The sequence below is a fragment of the Carcharodon carcharias genome, chromosome 11, assembly GCF_017639515.1.
Source record: "Carcharodon carcharias isolate sCarCar2 chromosome 11, sCarCar2.pri, whole genome shotgun sequence".
Taxonomy (NCBI): domain Eukaryota; kingdom Metazoa; phylum Chordata; class Chondrichthyes; order Lamniformes; family Lamnidae; genus Carcharodon; species Carcharodon carcharias.
The window spans coordinates 62,662,481-62,687,107 of record NC_054477.1 but is presented as its reverse complement, the minus strand read 5'-3'; the positions used below and the strand labels follow the sequence as shown (position 1 = coordinate 62,687,107).

Genomic DNA, 24,627 nt, shown 5'->3' with positions numbered 1-24,627 from the left:
CTCTTACTCTTCTAAATTCCAGTGGTAAAAGCCTAGCCTGTCCAATCTTTCCTCATAAGACAACCCACCCATTCCTGGTATTAGTCTAGTAAACCTTCTCTGAACTGCCTCTAACGCATTTACATCCTTCCTTAAATAAGGTGACTAATACTGTACATAGTACTCCAGATGTGGTCTCACCAGTATCCTGTACAGTTGAAGCATAACCTCCTTACTTTTGTATTCATTTCCCCTTGCAACTAGCGATGACGTTCTATTATGCTTTCCTACTTGTTCTACCTGCATACTAGCCTTTTGTGGTTCATGCACTAGGGCACCCAGATCCCTCCGAATCTTAGAGCTCTGCAATCTCTCATCTCTCACCATTTAGATAATATGCTTCTTTCTTATTCCAGCCAAAATGAACAATTTCACATTTGCCAACATTATATTTCATTTGCCAGCCCACTCACTTAACCTATCCAAGTCCCTTTATAGTCTCCTTCTGTTCTCTTCACAACTTGCTTTCCTAACTATTTTCGTGCCATCAACAAATTTAGCAATTATACCTTTGGTCTTTTCATCCAAGTCATTTATATAAATTGTAAAAAGTTGAGGCCCCAGCACTGGTCTTTGTGACACTCCACATCCTGCCAACCAGAAAAAGACCCATTTATGCATACCTTCTGTTTCCTGTTAGCTAGCCAATCTTCTGTCCATACCAATACATTACCCTCTACACCATGAGTTTTTATTTTCTGCAATGACCTTTATGTAGCACTTCATCAAATGCCTTCTGGAAACCTAAGTACAGTACATCCACCGGTTCCCCTGTATTCCCAGCACATGTGACTCCTTCAAAGAACTCCAATAAATTGGTTAAACATGATTTCCCTTTCACAAAACCATGCTGACTCTGCCTAATTGCCTTGAATTTTCTAAGTGCTTTGCCATAGCATCTTTAATAAAAGCTTCCAATATTTTCCCTATGACAGATGTTAAGCTAACTGACCTGTAGTTTCCTGCTTTCTGACACCCTCCCTTTTTGAATAAAGAACTTACATTTGCTATTTTCCAATCAAATGGAACCTCCCCCGAATCTTGGGAACATTGGAAAATTAAAACCAATGCATCAACTATCTCACTAGCCACTTCTTTTAAGGCCCTAGGATGAAGTCCAACAGGACCCGGGGATTTGTCAATCCACAGCTCCAACAATTTACTAATTACCACCTCTCTGGTGACTGTAATTTCCCTGAGTTCCTCCCTCCCTTCCAATTCCTTGTTTCCAGCTATTTCTGGGATGTTACTTATATCCTCTATAGTAAAGAGCGATGCAAAATACTTGTTCAATTCATGTGTCATCTCCTTATTTTCCATTTTAATTCCCCAGGCTCACTTTCTATAGGACTAACACTCACTTTGTTTACTATTCTTATTTAAATATCTATAGAAACTCTGATCTGGAATCACATAGGTTAGCCATTGAATCTCAGACTTGGAGACAGATTAATGCAAAATATATTTACAGAAGTGAGAAGTATATACAATGAGAGAAAGCAAAATACTGTGGATCCTGTAAATCTGAAGTAAAAACAGAAAATGTTGTCAGACCTACAATGAGCGACCACCTGTGCCACCAGTGTGCATTCAAAACTTAATTTTTCTAACCATACTACCATGTCTAGGTACAGCCCTGACATCTGCAGCGGAAGTGGAGGCAGCCTGTTGACTGCTATGCCATGTTGTCAGAGATGACTTCGGCGGGTGTCCTCTGGTGGCCCGAGGCCTGCTAAGGGTCTCCTGCCCTGGGGAAGGTACACTCTCCTCAGCCTGACCTGCTGGAGTTGATGGGGTCACTGGCAGAGGGGAGTTAGAGCGGCAGGGCACCCTTGGAGTGTCCTGGGTAGATGCCTCCAGGGTGCTTGGTGCGCATTCCTCCACCTTTTGGGTGTTCAATGGCCCCTCCCTGACTCCTTGAGAAGGTGGAGGGAGGTCAAGGTGCCCCAACCCCCTCTCGCCTAGGCACTGCAGTAACGCACCATGGCTGGAGCAATTACATGCAGATCCAATCGCAAATCCAGCAGTAATTGCTGGACCTGGGCCTCCAAGGCGGCCATTACTGTGGTTTTGTAAATAACCTGGATTAAGGAAAAGGCCCCAGATTCATCCTTTCCTCAATGTATGAACAATCACTTCAAAGTTCACTCTCCCGATGGTGACTTCGATGCTTTCGCATGCCAGAGCCACAACATTAGACAGAACGTGGATGAACTCCTCCATCCTTCATTCCAGTCTGCTAAAAAGCCTCTGATGTTTCCCTGCCTGATTCTGCATTGCCAACAGGTATCTTAGGGCCAATTCCAGAGGCTCATCATCGGACTTGCACTTAGCAGGGGCCTGGTCTCCGGCAGATTTCACAGCGTCGCAACCCTCGGATGTAACTGCCTCCACCTGCTGTAGACCTGCGATGGTGAGGTGATCAATCATGAAATTGTGAATCCGAAACTACTCTAGAACAAGGTTCCACTGAGGTGCATGTATCTGCGCTGGTAGAAGGTGCAGGTGAACATAGTGACAGTTCTTCACCAGATGCTAGATCTGCTTCCTCAACTGAGGTGGCCTGGGGGCTGGTGCCGAGTTGTCTGGAGGAGGACATCCTGCCCTTTTCCTTGTTGGTACCTGGAACAGACAGAACAGAGAATTTACTGATTGACTAGTCAGGCTCCCACATCATATATCACACAGTCATTGTTGTTGATGTATACCGGATACACCTTCACTAACTTGTTGCGGGGAGACTTATCTCACCTTTCGTACAGGAACAATCCCTATCCTCTCCAACCAGCTCTGAGGCCTGTTCTTCAAATGAGGAGACTGTCCTCATCTGCGGGATTCCTCTCCCTTGGCTCTCTCCTTTTGTTATGGGAGACCTTTTGCTGCATAAGAACAGATGGATTGACCGAGAACACTACGGGTGAAAGAGCATTTCAGAAGCATGCATGCCTGTTGTGTGTGCTGAGCCCTCCCCAATAAAGGGCTTAATAAGATGCTGTTTGTGCAGGATCTAACATGAGTGGTGGTCTTAAAGTGGCTGGCATACAACTAGTGCTGATGTCCCCTCTGCTAGTAATGTGCGATATTCCTGTGGGCTTGAAAGATTAGACTGCCTGATGCCCTTACGGGTGAGAGGGTTTAGAGTGAGTAAAAGTTTCACTTATCCTGGTGGTGCAGTGCAGATCATTCATCCTTTTGCGGCACTGCATGGCAGTCCCTTTTTTGTTTGCCACTGGTGTTGACCTTCCCAGCAAGCTCCTCGCAGGCCACCGTGGTCAGGTAGGAGGACCTCCTGCTCCCATCCCGAGGAAAGAGGACCTTCTACCTTTCCTGGATGGCCTGGAGGAGAATCCTCAGGGAGGTTTCACTGAAATGTGGTGCTGATGGTTTGGTTCTTCTCGGTGCCATAGATTCCCTATGTGACAGAACACTTGGGCTGCAGTGAGTGAATGCCTTTTAAATATGGCGCCATGATCTTCGGCTCCATGAGGTAACAGTGGGGCGGACGAATCCCTGCCCACCCAACCACGAGATTCACTAAGCTCCTCGCTGATGCATAATTAATAAGCTGAAAAGCATAAGATCGCATGTGATCATTCAGCAGGAATCATGGGGGGTCTGTGTCTGCGGGTGTGAGTGTGTGTGTCTTAATTGGATTAAAGCCAGCTGGTCTGGGTACTTTAATGTATAGTAGTTTTAAGATGTAAACAGTAAGGTAGAGGCTACATTTGCATTTTGTTGAATAAACCATTCAAAGACTGGGGGTGAAATCTTGCACCTAGCTAGGAGACACCAAGCAATATGTTTATATTACTAATAAAATTAATACTCTGAAAGGGGTTTTATCATTAGAAGAGGTGGAGTTCAAAGGGCCTGGTGATACAATAAGAATTTACATTCAAAGGGAAGGCTAGGTATAAACAGAAGAGTTGTGTGTGTGGAAGTCAGAGGCATGTAAGATGTAAGCCTGCCACTGTATCTACGAAGGAACAAATTGAAAGGGACCTCATTTTGAATTCGTAAGATAAAATGTGCTTTGCCTCGTGTCTGTTTAAGTCTATGGGTTTTTGCTGCCTTGGGGAAGATTACCTCGGAGTGATTAATTTGGGATTTTTAAAAATTCATTTATGGGACATGGACATCACTACCCATCCCTAGTTGCCCTAGTTCAGAGGGCATTTAAGAGCCAACCACATTGCTGTGGGTCTGGAGTCACATGTAGGCCAGCAGGTGAGGACAGCAGATTTATTTCCTTCCCTATAGGACATTAGTGAACCAGATGGATTTTTACAACAATCGATAATGGTTTCATGTTCACCATTAGTCTTTTAATTCCAGGTTGTTTTTTAATTCAAATTCCACCATCTGCCGTGGCAGGATTCAAACTTGGGTCCCCAGTGCATTACCCTGGGTCTGTGAATTATGAGCCCAGCAACAATACCACTACGCCATCACCTCCTCAAATTCGTTTACAAGTTATTATGGTAGTAATTTGTAGACGTGTATGTGTTTAATTTCTTACTAAAATTAATAAATGTTTAATTTAATTTATATAAAAAAACCTCCAGAGGCTTGGTGGCTTCATTTCTAAATTCAGAGTTGCATCTCAAACATAACAATTGAAAATATAGGTTATGACGGTTTTTTAAAGTTTCCCTCTAGGATTTTAAATAACTCAGCCTTTACCAACTGCTGTATCATAACAAGACCCAAATGGAGCAGCCTCTGTCATCAATTGATTTTGACATTTGAGGAGATCAGAGCCAAGTGCCTTCAGCACAAGCAAACAAAGACAATGACTCATCTATCCCTCCAACAGTGACTTCATATGCAGTATTTGCAATTGGTTATGCAAATCGAGATTTGGTCTAACATCAGGCACGAGACATCATCAACCTAGACTGTAAAAATGTCTTTTTTTTTTAAACATGCTGAACACTCACCCTTCGAAGCAATGGGAGAATCCATCAGAATCCAACACAACTTAAAATAGATTACAAATTGCATTTTCAAATCTCAGTAGATTTAAGTGTTACTTAATTTGGAAAACTAATTCTTAAACTATAAAAGATGTGTTCATACTTCTATCCAATGGCAAGTCAGAATGCCACATTTGGTAGCAATGACAAGGTAACAGACCTTTGCAATGACATCTGTATTTAAGTCAGGAGATCCAAAAACTTTATTGTACCATTATGCAAAGTTTTCTTCCCCATCAGTTTTCTATCCTTTCCTTCCCTTGAACACGAAGGCATTTAGATTTTCTAATTTCTATGCTGACATCAAAATAACATCAATTGGAAAATCATAGTCCCAAAAGTGCTGGACACCTTCCACCCCTTGGCTTTCATGATGTATGAGCCTCAAAGGCTGTTAAAAAGTTGAGGCTGAGTGTTGGGAGGGTATTCAAGCTCTGGGAACATCCACTCAGAAGCATTGTCTGCAATAATGCCTGCTTAATGATCACGAGTGGAAAGTCTGGCTAATTTTCCCATTTCCAACCTCATTGTAATCAGCTAGCTAAACACAACCAAGTCCTGGATTCCACATGGCCCATATGGCTCAGCTACTCACTCCTTTAATCTGCTTTGCCTGCGGAGGAAATGCAATGCACTAAGAGGATGCGAGATTTGATTTACAACTTTGAATTAACTAACCTAAAGCATTCCTTTTAAAACTACCAAAGGAAATTTAAAAAATTAGATCCTGCGCCATCATCAGTTTGGTTGCCTGTTTTGATAGTCGTCATTTTATGACCTTCTCATGAAGTTTTCAAACTCATATACATGTTCAAAAGGTTGAATTAAGTGTTTACCAGAATACTCATATTTGCCTGATATATATAAATGATCTAGATCTTGGTATGCAGGGCACAATTTCAAAGTTTGCGGATGACACAAAACTTGGGAGAATCGTAAGCTGTGAGGACAGTGTAGAACTTCAAAAGGACATTGACACATTGGTGGAGTGGGCAGACAGATGGAAGATGAAATTCAATGCTGAGAATGTGAGATGATACACTTTGGTACAAAGAACATGAAAAGAAAGTATAAAATAAAGGGTACTATTCTAAAGGCTGTGCAGGAGCAGAGAGACCTGGTGTCTATGTACATAAGTCATTAAAGGTGGCAGGACAGGTAGAGAGAGCTGTTTCCAAAGCATACAGTATTCTAGGTTTCATTAATAGGGGCACAGAGTACAAGAGCAGGGATGTTATGATGAACTTATATAACACACTGGTTAGACCTCAGCTGGAGTACTGTGTACATTTCTGGGTCCCACATTTCTGGATGTGAACACATTGGAGAGAGTGCAGAAGAGGTTTACGAGAATGGTTCCGGGGTGAGACACTTCAGTTATGAGGAAAGGTTGGAGAGGACTTTTTTCCTTGAAGAGGAGAAAGCTGAGAGGAGACTTGATTGAAGTTTTCAAAATAATGAGGGGTCTGGACAGAGTAGATAGGGAGAAGCTGTTCCCATTTGTAAATGGATCAAGAACCAGAGGGCACAGTTTTAAAGTGTTTTGCAAAAGAAGCAAATGCAAGGTGAGAATTTTTTTTTCATACAACGAGTAGTTAGTTAGGGTTTGGAATGCACTGCCTGGAAGTATGGTGGAGGCAGGTTCAATTGAGGCATTCAAGAGGGCATTGGATGATTATTTAAATAGAAACAATGTGCAAGGTTATGGGGAAAAGGCAGGAGATTGGCACTAAGTTAAAATGATCAGGGAGCTGGTGCAGACACAATGGGCTGAATGGCTTCCTTCTACATCGTACCAATTCTGAGATTCTTTCATCTTGAGTTCATTCAAGCTTACTATTGTTGTTCTACATCAATCCAAAACACTTTTAGGTGTAATTAACCTTGTGAGAATAAGTTTTATAAAGTAAATTTTGCTAGCAATTCGTGCTTAGAAAGTCTCCTGCACTGTCTGAGAATATTGATCTTAGTTTAAATTAAAACAAATAGCAATGTTCCAAGAAAATAACTAGGAAAGTACTTTGAGTCAGATAAAAATAATTTGGAGTTTTAATCTGACCTGTATTTCCTCCCAGATATCTTCATCCAGTATGGTACCTGCAGTGTGATGCTGGAGAGGTACTATTAGACAGTGACCTTCAGTCATGGACTGGTAATTGGGCACACACAAATATACCTAGGGATGAGAGGAAATGTCTGAATTCATATAATTAAACCAAAGCGAACAGAATGTTTTCTTTTGCTTGTCGCATGTTTCATAAGTTCAATTTGTAGTATAAATATAAATGTATACACCATGTAATTTCTTGGTCTAAATCAAGGCATATTTCAAAGGAAATTCTAAAAAGCATCACTAACATATTTTGGAAAACTGCTTATTGCCCATGCACTGCTTCACAGTAGTGAAATGCAAATGATTTTCCTGGTAAATTTACAGCAATTACACTGCAATGGATTGGATTGTGAGTGAAGATAAAAGCCTGATTTTTCAGTCAATGGCAAACAAATGACGCTCATCATTCATTATGTTTAGACTTTCACACAGAATTTTTGTGGGCTTATGCAACCTTTGTGAACAGGTCAAGCAATGACATGTCTCTTTAACCAATCAGATTGAAGAATCCTTACTAAGGCATGCAGATCTAAACCAAGAAGTATTTGCTGGAATACTTAATTTAATTTAAGATCATGTATGGAAAGTGAAATAGAAAGTGGAAAGAAAAATGGAATGGAGAGTATGATAAAGAAACACAAAGAAAAGGCAATAAAAAGCATTATTCATTTTTTTTAATTAAAAAAATCTTTTACAACATATTTAATATCTGAAGAACTTAGACTCTACACTTGAAAAGTAAATTTTCAGTGCCAAGAAGATTGTTTAGCTGGAATTAAAATTTATCATGCCATTCAAAATACATTTAAACTTGAATGGACAAGCTCTAAATTTTTTCTTTATGTGTTTAGTGAGTATCTAAAAGGCAATTATCATAAGTTCACACCCTTCATCTTTTGGCAAGATACTGTTAGAGCGAAGGTTCTGCAGGAGCAGGGCAACTCAGGCAGCAACTTGCTGATTTCCACATTTAACTGTTCAGGTATGAACGCTGGAAGTTGCTGTCCAATTTACTCCTTAATAAATTTGAGTGCTAATAGCCTCACTGTTATTCTTACTGCAAAATGTGTACCATTCTCTGCCTTAGGCATAACTAAATCACACATCTATTCTTCGTAAAGATGTTTACAATTTCAATTCAATAAGTTCACAGCTAAAATTTCCCCTGTGTTGGCACAAGAAAAGCAAAACAGATTAAAATTACCCATCAACCTTTCAGTATACAATATTCTGAACAAAAAAAATCTGGAAGTGGAAGCTGTAAGAGTAGGAACCCACTGTCTGGTTTGTATCTAATTTCATCTATTGAGCCCAGTTAAGCGTCCAGATTTTAAAAGGATAATTTTTGAGCACAGAAGCTTTAATAAAACCATTGGAAACTGTACTAAACAATCTCCAACAGCTGATGGCTAGTTTGTAATAGTCTGTTATCTACATCTACGTAGCTGCTTTTATGGAAGACTGGAAAAACCATGACCATTAATTGAGTGTGGGAAAGGTCACAGGTAAAGTCCTAAACACCAGCTGCAGCATCACTCATGAGGCAGGGGGTGGTTAAGGTTATCAAATCTGATTGAAAATGTTCCATGAGGTTTCATCATTTGACCTCCGAACACCCACAAATCCATGGTTGACAAACACAGTCATCTCCATAAAAGCAAAATACTGCGATGCTAGAAATCTGAAATAAAAACAGAAAATGCTTGAAAAACTCAGCAGGTTTGACAGCATCTGTGGAGAGAGAAACAGAGTTAAATAGAGTCCATATGACTGCTTCAAAGTCATCTTCATGCTTGACTCTTCACTATCCAACTATATGATAGCATCATTGAAAGGTTGCAGCTCATAAGGAGGCCATTAAGCCTGTCATCCGTGCTAGCTCTCTGAAGGAGCAAAGGTCAGGTGAAGGTTCTTGATTGTCAGTCAAACAACCATCTTTCTTATTTTTGTAATTGCTAAACAACAGTGTTTAAAGAAAAAAACATTTCTAATGCTGTATGGTTTTTCGCCTGAGTTGCTTGCAGCAATGTCACTGAGATAAATCTTCAATTCCTGGACAAGCCTGTGGCGTTGGCAACCAATGTTCCCTTTAAAATTTAGCTATTGCTAAATGCGGCCTGTTTTTTTCCATTACATGGTCCCTTTAAATTTTTTGCATGGCCATGGAAACATATTATTTATCACAAAACTAGGCCCACATGCTACCTTGCATGCTGCAGCTCACACACAAAGCTTATAAGTATGATTGGCAACTTTAGATTAATCCAGTAAAGGAATTGTTTCTCCATAACCTTGTGATGACAACTAGTTTATTGCAGTAACTTTGAGACTTATTTAGCTTACCTTTACACCAATAGCAATGATAAGGTGCTTTGGAAGTTCTGGATTGTCAAAGCAATATTGGCACTTCTCCATTCGGCCAACTAATCTCTTGTGTTCACGGATAGCTTTATTTCGGTGCCTTTCATCATCTTGGCCTGATTGGTCTTTTCTGGCGGCTTTTGACACAAACATGTCATCCAATGTGTAGTAGTCCCTATCCATCTTCTCCATAAACTATAAAAAAGATCAAATAGGCAGTTAGAATGTCAGAAATAATTGCTTCAATAAAACTGAACAATGGTTAGATCAACTTTTATCCTTGACCACACAACAAAACAATCGCAAAAGGCCCAAGATTAAGTCGCTTTAAAAACTTTAGCAGAGATTAATTTCACTTCCATAAATTGTTGCTTCCCCTGTCTCTCACTGTCCTTGTAGCTAGCAATCTAAGGCTGCTCCAGAAAAAGAGGGGGCTGGGGCATTTTAACACCTTGGCCTTATTTAAATAATGCAAAGTTATGTTATCTTTCCCTGTACCCTGGGACTTTGTGTTCAATATCTTCCTTAACATTCTCCCTTCCACAAAATAAAAATAAAACTTTATTTACATTTAAATGTTAACTTCAGTTTTTTTTAAATGAAACCAACATTTAGTTGAAGATGCTGAATTGTCCTTCATTCAGTGCTAAAGTTATTAAAGATGATGCACTTTTAAATCCATGGGCTTGAAAATCTGCAATCCAGCAATTCTAGTATTTGCTCACTGGAAAGATGTATGTTCCCCTCTCTGCTTCTTTACTCAGGGGGCCATTATAAAATTTAACTTCTTACAAAACTAAAATTGGCAATGTCAATAATAGAGCGAAGTCACCGGGTTGATTAGGTATAACTGTATCAAGGCATCTGTGAATTTATGGGCGAGAGGCCATGTCTGTTATTACAAATGAGCTGCACCTTTAGGATATGGAAATCTTCGTGGTGCACTGTTAAAATCCCCATTGGAACCAATAACTTGTTAAAAAGAAAAGAATACTCTCAATGCCTACGGAAAGAAAACTACAGGATAAAATTTCACTTCTTATAACTTATACTATAACAAACCAATTAAGATCAACATAACTCAAACATTAATTAACAGGGAGGTGATGGCATAGTGGTATTGTCACTGGATTAGTCACTACACCTGGGTTTGAATCCCACCACAGCAGATGGTGGAATTTGAATTCAATTGGAATTAAAAGTCTAATATTGACCATCAAACAATTGTCTATTGTAGTAAAAACTCATCTGGTTCACTTTAGGGAAGAAAATCTGCTATCCTTTCTTGGTTTCCAGACTCACAGCAACATGGTTGACTCTTAAGTGCCCTCTGAGCAAGGGCAATTAGGGATGGACAATAAATTATGGCCTAGCCAGTGACGCCCATATCCCATGAATGAATAAAAAAATGTGAAAGATTTTTCAAATAGAAAGGTAAACTTCACTTTAAATAGTCGATACAACAAAGATACGCCTAACGTAGTTACAAGCACTTGCAATACTTCCTGCAAAAAAAATGTGGCACCATGTGCAATCTCAGTCTTTCCAACTTGTTTTGTAGGATTTCTCACTTCTCATCCAACTGTTTTGGCTCTCAAGTCGTATTCTCCAGCAATTGTATCCCACCCAAAGTCCTCGGACACGGTTAGCACTGATAAGGCACATGTCTATGAGCCCTCTCTCAACCGGTGGTCCCGATAGCAAAGAATCCCCAAAGACTCACTTCTCTGAAACCTTTAAATGGTCTGGTGGGCTCTGGCCACACTGAAAGAGCAGCAATGGGTATGGTCCACAATCCTTTGTTCTTCCTGTCTTCAGTGTTCTTTCCTTTCCAACTGCATAGTGCACATGATAACAAAGTCTCTGCTCTATTCTCAGAGACCTGTTTCAACACCAGGTTTTGTTCGAAGACTGCCAAACAGAAAACTGCTCCATCTGTAGACAGCCTTGCTTGTTTTCTCTTTGCACAAATTCCAGGCTTCTGAACTGCCAAAACAGAAACAACAGGCTGACCCCAACCATCTGCCATTAGCCTTCTACTTACCCTTTGCTTCTTAGCTATTCAATCCCATGGCATCTGAGGTCTCACAGGAATTTCTTGGAACCTAATGATCCCATAATCAAGAAACCAATTAACCTTCAGTGAAAGGTCAACGAGACTCATTTCATATCCATTTAATACCACAGAGTTTCGATGTCTCTATTGTCCATGGTGAGGCAGGAAAATGAATTCGCTGATATCATAGTCCTGGCGGTTTATAATTTATGCTTAACAAAAGGATTTATGAGTTTCATAAGTGACTGGGGTTATTCATATTTTAATGAGGTATTTGCTCGAATTTCAGGTCTTGTCTCGAGCCGATACTGCCCAAGTCATATAACGTGTTATCAGCCATCTTAAGAACTGTTTTGTCCAAAATTACACCTTCAAAATTCGTAATATCTTCATGCCTGTACTAGGAATTACACCTGCCATAACCTGAGGTCCAATGGCAGATTTTGCCTCAGTAATCACAGAGCTCTTCCAAAGCTTCATGACAGGAGCATAGTTCTTGAAACAGAGCTCCTGGGGAAGGTCTCAGAAATCACACAATACATTCTTTTGCATGGGTAGAGTCAAAATGGTCTGACTCTCCTCTGTGCTGTCTGATTAACCTGGCTTCCCTTAGCCTCTTGGTTCTCTTCTTCATTCATATTATAGAAACGGAATTCCCTCTGGGAAACCTATTGTGCTCCTCAAATAGTAACTCAGTAAGGTCTCTGGAAATTCAATGCATTCAAAGCTTCATTATAGAAATGTACAGGAAGACTTACATATTGCAGTGAAAATTATTTTCCAATATTAGCATGGGGTCCCAAGTTACAGAAAAAAATCTCCACAAGCAGTTAAGTATTTGTGTTGTTTTTGAATGGATCCTGGTAAATTGTGACTTTTCATCAGTGGCGCACACTCTCACAGGTGGGTGGGAAAGTAGAAGTCGATACAAAAAGGACAAGTGGCGTCATCCTTTCCTAACAATCATTTGTATATGGTTGCCACTGGAAGACAGGAATTTTTCAACATGCTCTGAAACTCAATGAAATTTCTACCAGGAAACGTCTGCAGTGGAGCCCCTGGCATGCAATGACACCATCAAAAATTCCTGCCCCACAAATTCTCAACTTCTGACTTATGCTCTCTCCTAAGCTAGAAATTCCAGTCATGCGTTTATTGAGTTACAGGGGAAAATATGTTTCCACATCATGATAAGTTGAACTTGTTAATTCATTCTGATTAACATAAAATAATTAATTCAAACATCATCCCTCATAATAGAACAAATGTAACCTTCTAAGACTAGAATTTGAGTTAACCATGTTAAAGGTGGAAGTATTACACCGAACAGTATTATTTCTCCTCTACACTTGGTTCTAAGAACACAAAATTAATGCTACATAGTAGTCTAAAATATGGTCAAACTATTAAAAGGTGTGTGCTTAGCCGTTTTCATATCTGTTATTTTCAAATTAACTTATCAGTTTTATCATTCGTGTATACAGCTTTCAATCATGGAAGCAATTGACTCCAGTGAGATTGTGTTAGAATTTTGCACAGTGCAGGCTATCTCACTCTCCTGTGCCCATGCAATCTACTTGACTTGCACAGCCTGAAATGGGAAGGCCAACATTTAAACTAAAATGGCAAAAAATAATAGTTTTCTGAGGCACATGCTAAACAGGTGCCCAAAATTACAACACTAGACAGATGGAGGTCCTGTGGCAAGCAGTATTCCCACTCATAATCACAAGCCTTCATTGTTTTTTTGTAAAAGTTTTTGTCACCCGTGTTGGGCACAGGTTTTAACATGTTAACAGCATGCTGCAGAGATTTCCTCCAATTAAATATTGGGAAAAATAAAGCCATTGCCTTGGTCACTGCCACAAACTTCTGTCCGTACCTACTGACTCCATTGCTCTTCCTAGTAACTGCCTGAGGATAAACCAGATTGCTCACAACCTTGGTGTCATAGTTGGCCTCAAGCTGAGCTTCCAACCACATATGTGCTGCATTATTAAAACCATCTATTTAACCTCCATAATATTGCGCGAGATTGCCCTGCCTCAGCTCATCTACTGTTGGAACTAGCATCCATGCCTTCAGTTACCTCTAGACATGATTATTCTAACAGACTCCTGGTCAGCCTCCCATGCTCTACCTGTCATATTTTTAAAATGATGTAAAGGCATCAATCACTCATAAGGGATTGGGTAATCACGTTGTGGGTTCACTTATTTGGACTAGGTATATGGGAACATTTACACAAAGGTAGAAAGCTTGAAGACATGAGTGCTGTGCTGTGTTCTGCACACAGGCAAAAGTGAAACTGAAACTGGATCACATGATGCACTTCCCTTCTAGTGATGACATGCTGCTATCCCTTAAAGGCATATTACAACATTACCCTCTATAAAACCAAAGATTATCTAAAACCCTGCAGCTCATGTCCCAACTTGCACCAAATCCTGTTCACCCATCACCCCTTGCATGCTAACCTACACTGTCTCCCAGCTAATTAACATTCGATTTTAAAATTCTTGTCTTGCTTCCAAATTGCCTGCATGGCCTCACCCCTTCCTATCTCCGGAAGTCCTATAATCCTCCGGGATGTCTGCACTCTTCTAATTGTGGCCTCTTGAACATCCCTGATTTTAATCATTCCACAATTGGTGGCCTTCTTTTCAACTGACCTGACCTTAAATGCTGAAATTCCATGCCTCTCTCACTCATTTTTCTCCTTTAAGACACTCTTTCAAGTTTTTGGTCATCTGCCCTAATATCTTCTTAAGAAACTGTCATATTTTGCTTTAAACTGCCCTTGGGATATTTTAAGTTAAAGTTGCTGTAGAAATACAAGTTATTGCTGTTGATTTAAAATACCCCAGGCCTCTTTTTTTCTGAAGCGGGTGATTTTTGAACAGACATCAAAATTCACCTGTCAAAAACATTATTGGAACACAAGAGCATTGAAGCAGGAGTAGGCCATTCAGCCAATTGAGCCTGCTCTGTCATTCAATACGATCATGGCTGATCATCCACTTCAATGCCTTTTTCCCATACCATCCCCATATCCCTTTATGTCATTGTATTTAGGAATCTGTCAATCTCACTTTAAACATACACAATGACAGCTTCCACAGCTCTCTGGGGTAGAAAATTCCAAAGACTCTCAACCCTCTGAGTAAAAAGAATTCTCCTCATCTTGGTCCTAAGTGGCTTCCCCCTTATTTTGAAATCCTGTCCCCTGGTTCTAGACTCCCCAGCCAGGGGAAACATCTTAACTATGTCTACCCTTTAGTATTTTGTAGGTTTCAATGAGATCATCTCTTATTCTTTGAAACTCTAGAGAATATGGGCCCAGTTTCTCCAATCTTACTTCATAGGTCAGTCCCACCCTCCAGTCAATATTTTGAAATATTCATATTTAATATAAAAATTGTTGATGGTTGGTTGAGCATGATCAGTACTCTGCCTATTGCGAATGGCTTACAACACAAGTGAGTAATGCTATGTATGGAATCCAGTGCTGGTGCAATGCCAGGTACTTGGAATATATGTCCTAATGACTGGCGGATTATATAAAACAGCACATCCCTTCAGCTGTTTGCAACAGGCAGATGACTGACTGAACTCAACCAGCCCATGCTTGCAAAAAGCAGAATATGTCTAACATGACATGTGATTCTGCGATTGGGCAGCATTTGCTGAACAATTTAAGATCATCAGTCAGGCTTGCAACGTAGCTCACTTACGCTAGCTAAAAGCTACATATATGCATATGCAGGGACCTGTCCTCTGCAGGAAAAAGTAATATGTCCAGGCATTGGAGCTTTTATGGCTAAAAAAAAGCATGGGGGACAATAGCTCCCTGGTGCATTCGCCATGGCAATGTTTCAACCAATCAGAGCTGACTTTCAAACCAATCAGCACTTCTTTTCTCATGCATTATAAATTGTTGTTCCCTTTGAAATTTGGCATTCTTTCATCTGTCACTTTTCTCACAATACTCAATCAGCATTTCACAAGATAATCATGGAAGGAAATACAACTCATCTTAATATCCATCCTGAGTAAACACAATGTCCCTTTTTTGTAGATTCCAACTGGTTTGCAAACAATTCTAGGGGTTTGGTTCTACTAGGGATGTCAATTGAATGACTTGATCATACTTCATGAGATCTCTTTTTTTTCTGATATCAGTCGCAAATATTCCTCTAATTTGAATCAGTAATCTCCTGTCTTATTCCAGTATTTAAAGTAACTTTCAAGCATTGTCTTCTCCATACTATTTATCTTTCTTTATAAATGTAGAAGTTCAACTCTCAGACAGCTCTTCAAGGCAGAGAAACCTAAATTTCTCAAGTCTGCAGGGCCAGCTTTGTGGTTCCCTTTGCACTATCTCAAAGACCTGAATGTTTCTGCTACGGATTGGATACAGTATTCATACCTAATTTCACTTAGTAAGAAATTAAACTGATTATTTATCAAATTAGTAAAATATGTTTTTAAAAATTCATTCATGGGACGCAGGCTTCGCTGGCTGGGTCAGCATAAATTGCCCATCCCTAGTTGCCCTTGAGTAGATGGGGTGAGCTGCCTTCTTGAACCGCTGCAGTCCATGTGGTATAGGTACACCCACAGTGCTGTTAGGAAGGGAGTTCCAGGATTTTGACCCAGTGACGGTGAAGGAATGGTGTTATATTTCAAAGTCAGAATGGTGAGTGACTTGGAGGAGAAGTTCCAAGTGGTGGTGTTCCCATCTATCTGCTGTCCTTGTCCTTATAGGTGGCAGTGATCATGGGTTTGGAAGGTACTGTCGAAGGAGCCTTGGAGAATCCCTACAGTGCATCTTGTACATGGTACACACTGTTGCTACTGTGCGTCGGTGGTGGAGGGAGTGAATGTTTGTGGATGTGGTGCTAATCAAGCGGGCTGCTTTGTCCTGGTGTCAAGCTTCTTGAGTTTTGTGGGAGCTGCACTCATCCAGGTAACTGGGGAGTATTCCATCACACTCCTGACATGTGCCTTGTAGATGGTGGACAGGCTTTGGGGAGTCAGGTGGTGGGTTACTCATTGCACAATTCTTAGCCTCTGACCAGCTCTTGTATTTATATGGCTAGTCCAGTTCAGTTTTTGGTCAATGGTAACCCCTAGAATGTTGATAGTGGTAATGCCATTGAACATCAAGGGGCGATGGTTGGGTTCCCTGTTGTTGGAGATGGTCATTGCCTGACGCTTGTGTGGCGTGAATGTTACTTGACACTTGTCAGCCCAAGCCTGGATATTGTCCAGGTTTTGCTGCATTTGGACATGGACTGCTTCAGTATCTGAAGAGTTGCGAATGGTGCTGAACATGGTGCAATCATCAGCGAACATCCCCACTTCTGAACTTAAGTGGAAGGTCATTGATGAAGCAACTGAAGATGGTTTAGCTGAGGACACTACCCTGGGGAACTCCTGCAGTGATGTCCTGGAGCTGAGATGATGACCTCCAACAACCACAGCCACCTTCCTTTTTGTGCTAGGTATGACTCCCACCAGTGGATTTTTACCCCTGATTCCCACTGACTCCATCTGTGCGAGGGCTCCTTGACGCCACACTCTGTCAAATGCAGCCTTGATAACAAGGGCAGTCACTTTCACCTCACCTCGGGAGTTCAGCTCTTGTTTGAACCAAGGTTGTATTGAGGTCAGGAGCTGAGTGGCCCTGGTGGAACCCAAACTGGGTGTCAGTGAGCAGGTTATTGCTAAGCAAGTGCCGCTTAATAGCACTGCTGATGACCCCTTCCGTTACTTTACTGATGATGGAGAGTAGACTGATGGGGTAGTAATTGGCTGGGTTGGATTTGTCTTGCCTTTTGTATACAGGACATACCTGGGCAATTTTCCACATAGCTGGGTAGATGTCAATGTTTTGGCTTTACTGGAACAGCTTGGCTAAGGGCATGGCAAGTTCTGGAGCACGTCTTCAGTACTATTGCTGGAATATCGTCAGGCCCCATAGCCTTTGTAGAATCCAGTGGCTTCAGCCGTTTCTTGATATCACATGAAGTGAATTAAATTGGCTGAAGACTGGCAACTGTGATGCTGGGGACCTCCAGAGGAGACCGAGATGGGTCATCCACTCAGCACTTCTGGCTGAAGATTGTAGCAAATGCTTCATTCAGCCTTATCTTTTGCACTGATGTGCTGGGTTCCTCCATCATTGAGGATGAGGATGTTTGTGGAGCCTCCTCCTCCAGTGAGTTGTTTAATTGTCCACCACCATTCATGATCGGATGTGACCGGACTGCAGAGCTTAGATCTGATCCATTGGTTGTGAGATCACTTAGCTCTGTCTAACACTTGCTGCTTAAACTGTTTGATATATATGTAGCACCATATATATATATATATATATATATATATAGCTTCACCAGGTTGACACCTCATTTTTAGGCATACTTGGTGCTGCTCCTGGCATGCCCTCCTGCAGTCTTCATTGAACCAAGGTTGATCCCCTGGCTTGATGGTAATGGTACAGTGGGGGATATGCTGGCCCATGAAGTTACAGATTGTGTTCGAATACAATTCTGCTGCTGCTGATGGCCCACAGCGCCTCATGGATGCCCCATCTTGAGTTGCTGGATTTGTTCAAAATCTATCCCATTTAGCACGGTGGTAGTGCCACACAACACAATGGAGGGTATCCTCAATGTGAAGACGGGACTTTGCCTCCACAATGACTGTGTGGTGGTCACTCCTACTGATACTGTCATGGACAGATACATTTGCGGCAGGCAGGTAGGTGAGGATGAGGTCAAGTATGTTTTTCTCTCTTGTTGGTTCCCTCACCACCTGCTGCAGACCAAGTCTAGCAGCTATGTCATTTAGGACTCGGCCAGCTTGGTCAGTAGTGGTGCTACCGAGCCACTCTTGGTAATTGACATTGAAGTCCCACACCCAGGGTATATTCTGCACCCTTGCCAGTGCTTCCTCCAAGTGGTGTTCAACATGGAGGAGCACTGATTTATCAGCTGAGAAAGGGCAGTACGTGGTAACTAGCAGGGGGTTTCCTTGCCCATGTTTGACCTGATGCCATGAGATTTCATGGGGTCTGGAGTCAATGTTGAGGACTTCCTCCCAACTGTACACCACTGTGACGCCACCTCTGCTTGGCCTGTCGTGCCGGTGGGACAGGACATACCCTGGGATGGTGATGGTGATATCTGGGACATTATCTGGGAGGTATGATTCCTTGAGGATGACTATGTCAGGCTAGTGCTTGACTAGTCTGTGAGACAGCTCTCCCAATTTTGGCACTAACCCCCGATGTTAGTAAGGAGGGCTTTGCAGGGTCAGCAGGGCTGAGTTTGCCGTTGTCATTTCCAGTGCCTAGGTCAATGCGAGGTGGTCCATCCGGTTTCATTCCTTTTTTGTGACTTTGTGCGGTTTGTTACAACTGAGTGGCTTGCTAAGCCATTTCAGAGGGCATTTAAGAGTCAACCACATTGCTGTGAGTCTGGAGTCACATAAAGGGGATTTGTGAACCAAATGGGTTTTTACAACAGTCGACAATGGTCATCGTCAGACATTTAATTCCATACTTTTATTGAATTCAAATTCCACCATCTGCCATGATGGGATTCGAACCCCCTGTCCTCAAAGCAATACCCTGGGTCTCTTGATTAATGGCCCAGCGACAATCCCACTATGCGATCGCTTCCCCAAAATCATAAAAGGGCCCTATTTTTGAGAAGTTATATTTTATGAGGAATTAATGGGAGATATATTGCTTTTCATGTAAAAATGAGCTATTGAATAATTCAGAAAAGGTGGTGGGGGGTTGGGGGGGGGAGGGGGTAGGGTGGCAGCTGTGGCTGTGGGGAGCAGTGACAACAGTCAGGACCTCAGAAGTACAACATTGGGAGTTGGGGCCAAAAAAAATCTTGCATTTATGCAGCAACTTTAACTTTTTAAAGCATTCCACAGCACTTCATAAGAGCAATTATTAATGAAAATTAGCTATTAAGATTGGTGGCCAAAGGTTAGTCTGAGGTAGATTTGAAGGAATGTCTTAAAGGACAAGAGGGAGCTTCAGCACTGGCAGCTGAAGGTATGGCTCTTAATGGTGAAACAAAGATTATCGGGGATACACAAGAGGCCAGAATTGGAGGGGTGTAGAGATCTCAAGAGGGTTTTAAAGCTAAATAAAGGGAACAGAGATAAGGAAGCAAAAGTCCACATTGAGATTTGAAAACAAAGATGAGAATTTTTAAATTGAGGCACTGTCAGATTGGATGCCAATGTAAGTCAGTGAGGACAGGGGTGATTGGTTGAAAGGACTTGGTGCAAGTTAGGATATGGGCAGCTGAGTTTTGCGTGAGCTCAAATTTATGGAGGATGCAAGATGGGAAGCTCTTCAGGAAGTCATTGGGATAAATTGAGTCCAACAGCAACAAAGCCATGGTTGAAGGTTTCAGGAGCGGATGAGCTCAGGCAGGAGGGCATGTAGACAGTCTAGGTGATCGAGAAGTTATGGGGCCGAATGCTCAGTTTAGAGTCAAACAGGTTGCTTAGGTTGTGAACAGTCTGTTTCTGTCTCAGACAATGGCCAGGGAGAGGGAAAGAGTTAGTTGCTTTGGTTGGGAACAAATTTTGTACTGGGGATTGACGATAGTAGTCTGAGTTTTAGAAACATAGATAATAGGAGCAGGAGTAGGCCATTTGGCCCTTTGAGCCTGCTCCGCCATTCATTATGATCATAGCTGATCATTCAACTCAATAGCCTGCTCCTGCTTTCTCCCCATATCCTTTGATCCCTTTCACCCCAAGAGCTATACGTAACTCCTTCTTGAAAACATACAATGTTTTGGCCTCAACTACTTTCTGTGGTAGTGAATTCCATAGGCTCGCCACCCTCTGGGTGAAGAAATTTCTCCTCATCTCAGTCCTAAATGGTCTACCCCAAATCCTCAGACTGTTTCGGACCCTGGTTTTGGACTGCCCCGCCATCGGCAACATCTTACTTGCATCTACCATGTCTAGTCCTGTTAGAATTTTATAGGTTTCTATGAGATCCCCCCTCATTCTTCTGAACAGCGAATATAATCCTAACTGACTCAATCGCTCCTCATATGTCAGTCCCGCCATCCCAGGAATCAGTCTGGTAAACCTTCATTGCACTCCCTCTATAGCAAAAACATCCTTCCTCAGATAAGGAGACCAAAACTGCCATGTGACATTCCAGGTGTGGTCTCACCAAGGCCTTGTATAATTGCAGCAAGACATCCCTGTTCTTGTACTCGAATCCTCTGGCTATGAAGCCCAACATACCATTTGCCTTCTTTACCGCCTGCTGCACCTGCAGGCTTACCTTCAGCGACTGGTGTACGAGGACACCCAGGTCTCGTTGCACATTCCCCTCTCTCAATTCATAGCCAATTTATAGTGGCAAAACATCCTTGACCTTGAATAAGGCTGCCACTAAGATATAAGGATCATGGCAGTTTAAAACTGGGTCAAATCAAGGGATAGCTTGACATGCAGACACAGTGAACTCAATCAGCAAGTAAGCAGCCAATTGCACTGAAGCACTTACATATATCAAACCAGGAAGTTAAAAGCACTTAATATCCTTCACTTTTAATTGAACTGTTCAGATAGTGATATCAAATGATCATGATTTGACAAGGACAGAAAGTTAAACATGTTTTAAAAAATTAAATGTGACGGTGTACCAATAATGTCAGAGGCCCAGACTAATGCTCATGGGATAAAAACAGAAAATGCTGCAAAAACTCAGCAGGTCTGACAGCATCTGTGGAGGGAGAAACACATTTAGCGTTTCGAGTATGTATGACCCTTCTTCAGAGCTCTTTATCTTTTATCTTAAAGCTCTTGGGACATGGGTTCAAATTCTACCATGGCAGCAGGAGGAATTTAAATTCAATTAATAAATCTGAAATATAAAGCTAAACACAATGGTGACCACAACAACTATCATTGATTGTTGTAAAAATTTATTTAGGGAATGTTGTTACCCAGTCTGGCCTATATGTGACTCCAGGTTCTCAGTCATGTGGGTGATTCTTAAGTGCACTCCGAAATGGCACAGCAAGCCACTCAGTTAAAGGGCAGTTAGGGATGGGCAACTATTGCTAGCGATGCTCACATCCCGTGAAAGAATAAAGAATTTTTAAAATCCAGTGGCAGGTCGTAATGGAAGCTGGCTGGTAACTGGAATGGGTCGACAGAGCTAATAAGACTCTGTTAGGCTTTGTAGGCAGGGAGGATGTAAGGCTAGCTGCATCCTGCACTACAGAGCTTCAGCTGTGGGATTCTGGAGGTTCTAAAATTCAATTTGGCTGGACCTGCTGCCAACATGGGGCCAAGCCAGCTAATTGCCACTCACTTTACAATAGGAAATCCCTTACTTACCCACCTCTAAAACGGGATGTGACATTTTCCAGTTAGATAGAGCAGTAGTTAATTTCTGTCAGTGTTGGTCACATTATTCAAGTCAGCATACTGGTTTTAGTAAAAGTGAAAATACATCAGTACCCCTGGATGGTTGGTGCTCAAGGGATGTATTCAGTCAGTGGATGCATATGGGCCTTTTCTTACCTTAGATACATATGCATGCTAACATTGTTCTTTGAATCAAGTAATGGAACCAACTGCATTCTACATCATCAGCAGCACTACACAAATTAAAGAAGATGTAAGAAAAATGAAATGCAGCTTAATGAATTCAAAATAACATCCTAATTACTTGCTTTTGAACTATTCACTTTCAAAATATTATACAAAGGTTATACTGGACAACTGTTTATAATGAACAAATTAGCCATGTACAAACAAGTGCATCATAATTAGCTTGCACTATATTCCTCGCCTTAGTTTACTCATGCTGAGTTCTAAAAAATTGTTTTTATAAAGGTTTGTTTTATAATAAGGATTCTTTTAAAATAGATTTAAAAATTGGGTTATTTAAAAATGTATATTCTTCACTTAATTTGTGTCAGTAGGCCTCAGAATCAATCTGCTGGGGGAAGAAGAAAATAAAAGCAGGTAAGGTTCCTGTTATAAAAACAAAAAAACTGCGGATGCTGGAAATCCAAAACAAAAACAGAATTACCTGGAAAAACTCAGCAGGTCTGGCAGCATCGGCGGAGAAGAAAAGAGTTGACGTTTCGAGTCCTCATGACCCTTCGACAGAACTTGAGTTCGAGTCCAGGAAAGAGCTGAAATATAAGCTGGTTTAAGGTGTGTGTGTGGGGGGTGGAGAGATAGAGAGACAGAGAGGTGGAGGGGGGGTTGTGGTTGTAGGGACAAACAAGCAGTGATAGAAGCAGATCATCAAAAGATGTCAACGACAATAGTACAATAGAACACATAGGTGTTAAAGTTAAAGTTGGTGATATTATCTAAACGAATGTGCTAATTAAGAATTCTTAATTAATTCCATTCTTAATTAGCACATTCGTTTAGATAATATCACCAACTTTAACTTTAACACCCGCACGCAAGTTCTGTCGAAGGGTCATGAGGACTCGAAACGTCAACTCTTTTCTTCTCCGCCGATGCTGCCAGACCTGCTGAGTTTTTCCAGGTAATTCTGTTTTTGTTTTTAACTTTAACACCTATGTGTTCTATTGTACTATTGTCGTTGACATCTTTTGATGATCTGCTTCTATCACTGCTTGTTTGTCCCTACAACCACAACCCCCCCCCTCCACCTCTCTGTCTCTCTATCTCTCCGCCCCCCACACACACACCTTAAACCAGCTTATATTTCAGCTCTTTCCTGGACTCGAACTCAAGTTCTGTCGAAGGGTCATGAGGACTCGAAATGTCAACTCTTTTCTTCTCTGCCGATGCTGCCAGACCTGCTGAGTTTTTCCAGGTAATTCTGTTTTTGTTAAGGTTCCTGTTATGGATGGCTATCCAGTGGCCACTGTTGGAAAGTCAATGTGACCACTGAGAAAAGAGTATGAGGAATTGAATTGGGCTTAGTTTGTGATGGTCTCAAAAACTGAGTAATCTGTCAATATTCACGGTCTAGACTTATGCAATGCAATATAATCACTTGGGTGAGGTTTTGGCAGCTTGCCAGCACATATGGATTCCTAAGGCTAAAAAACTGAAGTATTCAGGAAAGTGGAAATAAAATAGAGGAATAGGTGTTTTTCCTTAACTCTGGATCTCCCAACAGACTCAAAAGCTAGGAGATTGTTGATTGCTCCCTGTCAATGCATTCTGTAACAAATTTAAGTCCTGTATGAAAATACCTGACATCCTGAAATGAAAAATGAGATACCGAAATACCACCATGTATGTGCAGAATTGTGGATGAAACCAATTATTTCATGTTACCTAATGGAGGTGCTTGAAATTATTAATTTCCATCAAGTGGTTAATGCCGTGGAAAACTGAAACTCCAAGATGTTACATCACGTCACAGTCTCAATTGTGAAATGAACCTTAAAAACTATTTTGCATGATTTAATTAATCTCACTTAAAACTGACTTTTCAGTGAGTCTCCATCACCACATTCTGGCATTTCACCAATAATTTTTTTTTAACTCCAGGAAATGACTACAGATGAGCAAAATTACAATTAAGACAGAACAACTACTTGAAGTTATTCATTTCACGTGATTAACTCATTAACACACCCTCCAGTGATGATTATTAGTCTACTGTATTAGTGCAAGGCTGAGGACATTCTCTTTCATTTTAAACCCATATCCTATGGATAATTTTATTTCGAACACAAAAAAAACTCTGAAAATTTGATTTGTCACTGATGGAAATAATGCCTCTTTTTTCCTGAAATTGCCAACTCTACGAAGATACTTGAATAAAAAACCCAATTTCACCTATGCACAGGAACTGCATTTTTATGGATCAATTCCCATTTATAGCAGTTGCGTTAAGCTAGACAATTCAAAATGATTATGCATTGATACAGACCAATTAAATTTCAATGGCCTCACATCATCATCACTTATTCTTTGAAGAATGACTTTCCATAACTATGTTCTATGGAGAGTGGATCATTACATCATAGCACGTGTCAATTAAGCATTAAAATATAGCTGAATAAAAGAATCAT

At 41.1% G+C, this 24,627-nt stretch overlaps 1 protein-coding gene across 6 annotated transcripts in view; it reads right to left on the bottom strand.

Moving 5' to 3' along the window:
- Positions 1-24,627, bottom strand: part of cwf19l2 (CWF19 like cell cycle control factor 2) — a 266,997-nt gene that overhangs the window by 79,264 nt on the left and 163,106 nt on the right. For all 6 annotated transcript variants that reach the window (XR_005944421.1, XM_041198939.1, XM_041198940.1 and 3 more), the window contains 2 exons: positions 9,472-9,684; positions 7,075-7,191 (listed from right to left, as the gene is read on the bottom strand). Coding sequence is in view for 5 of the 6 variants with exons in the window: in XM_041198939.1 (XP_041054873.1) it covers positions 7,075-7,191; positions 9,472-9,684 (330 nt within the window). In the remaining variant the exon portion in view is untranslated. The remainder of the gene's footprint in view (positions 1-7,074; positions 7,192-9,471; positions 9,685-24,627) is intronic.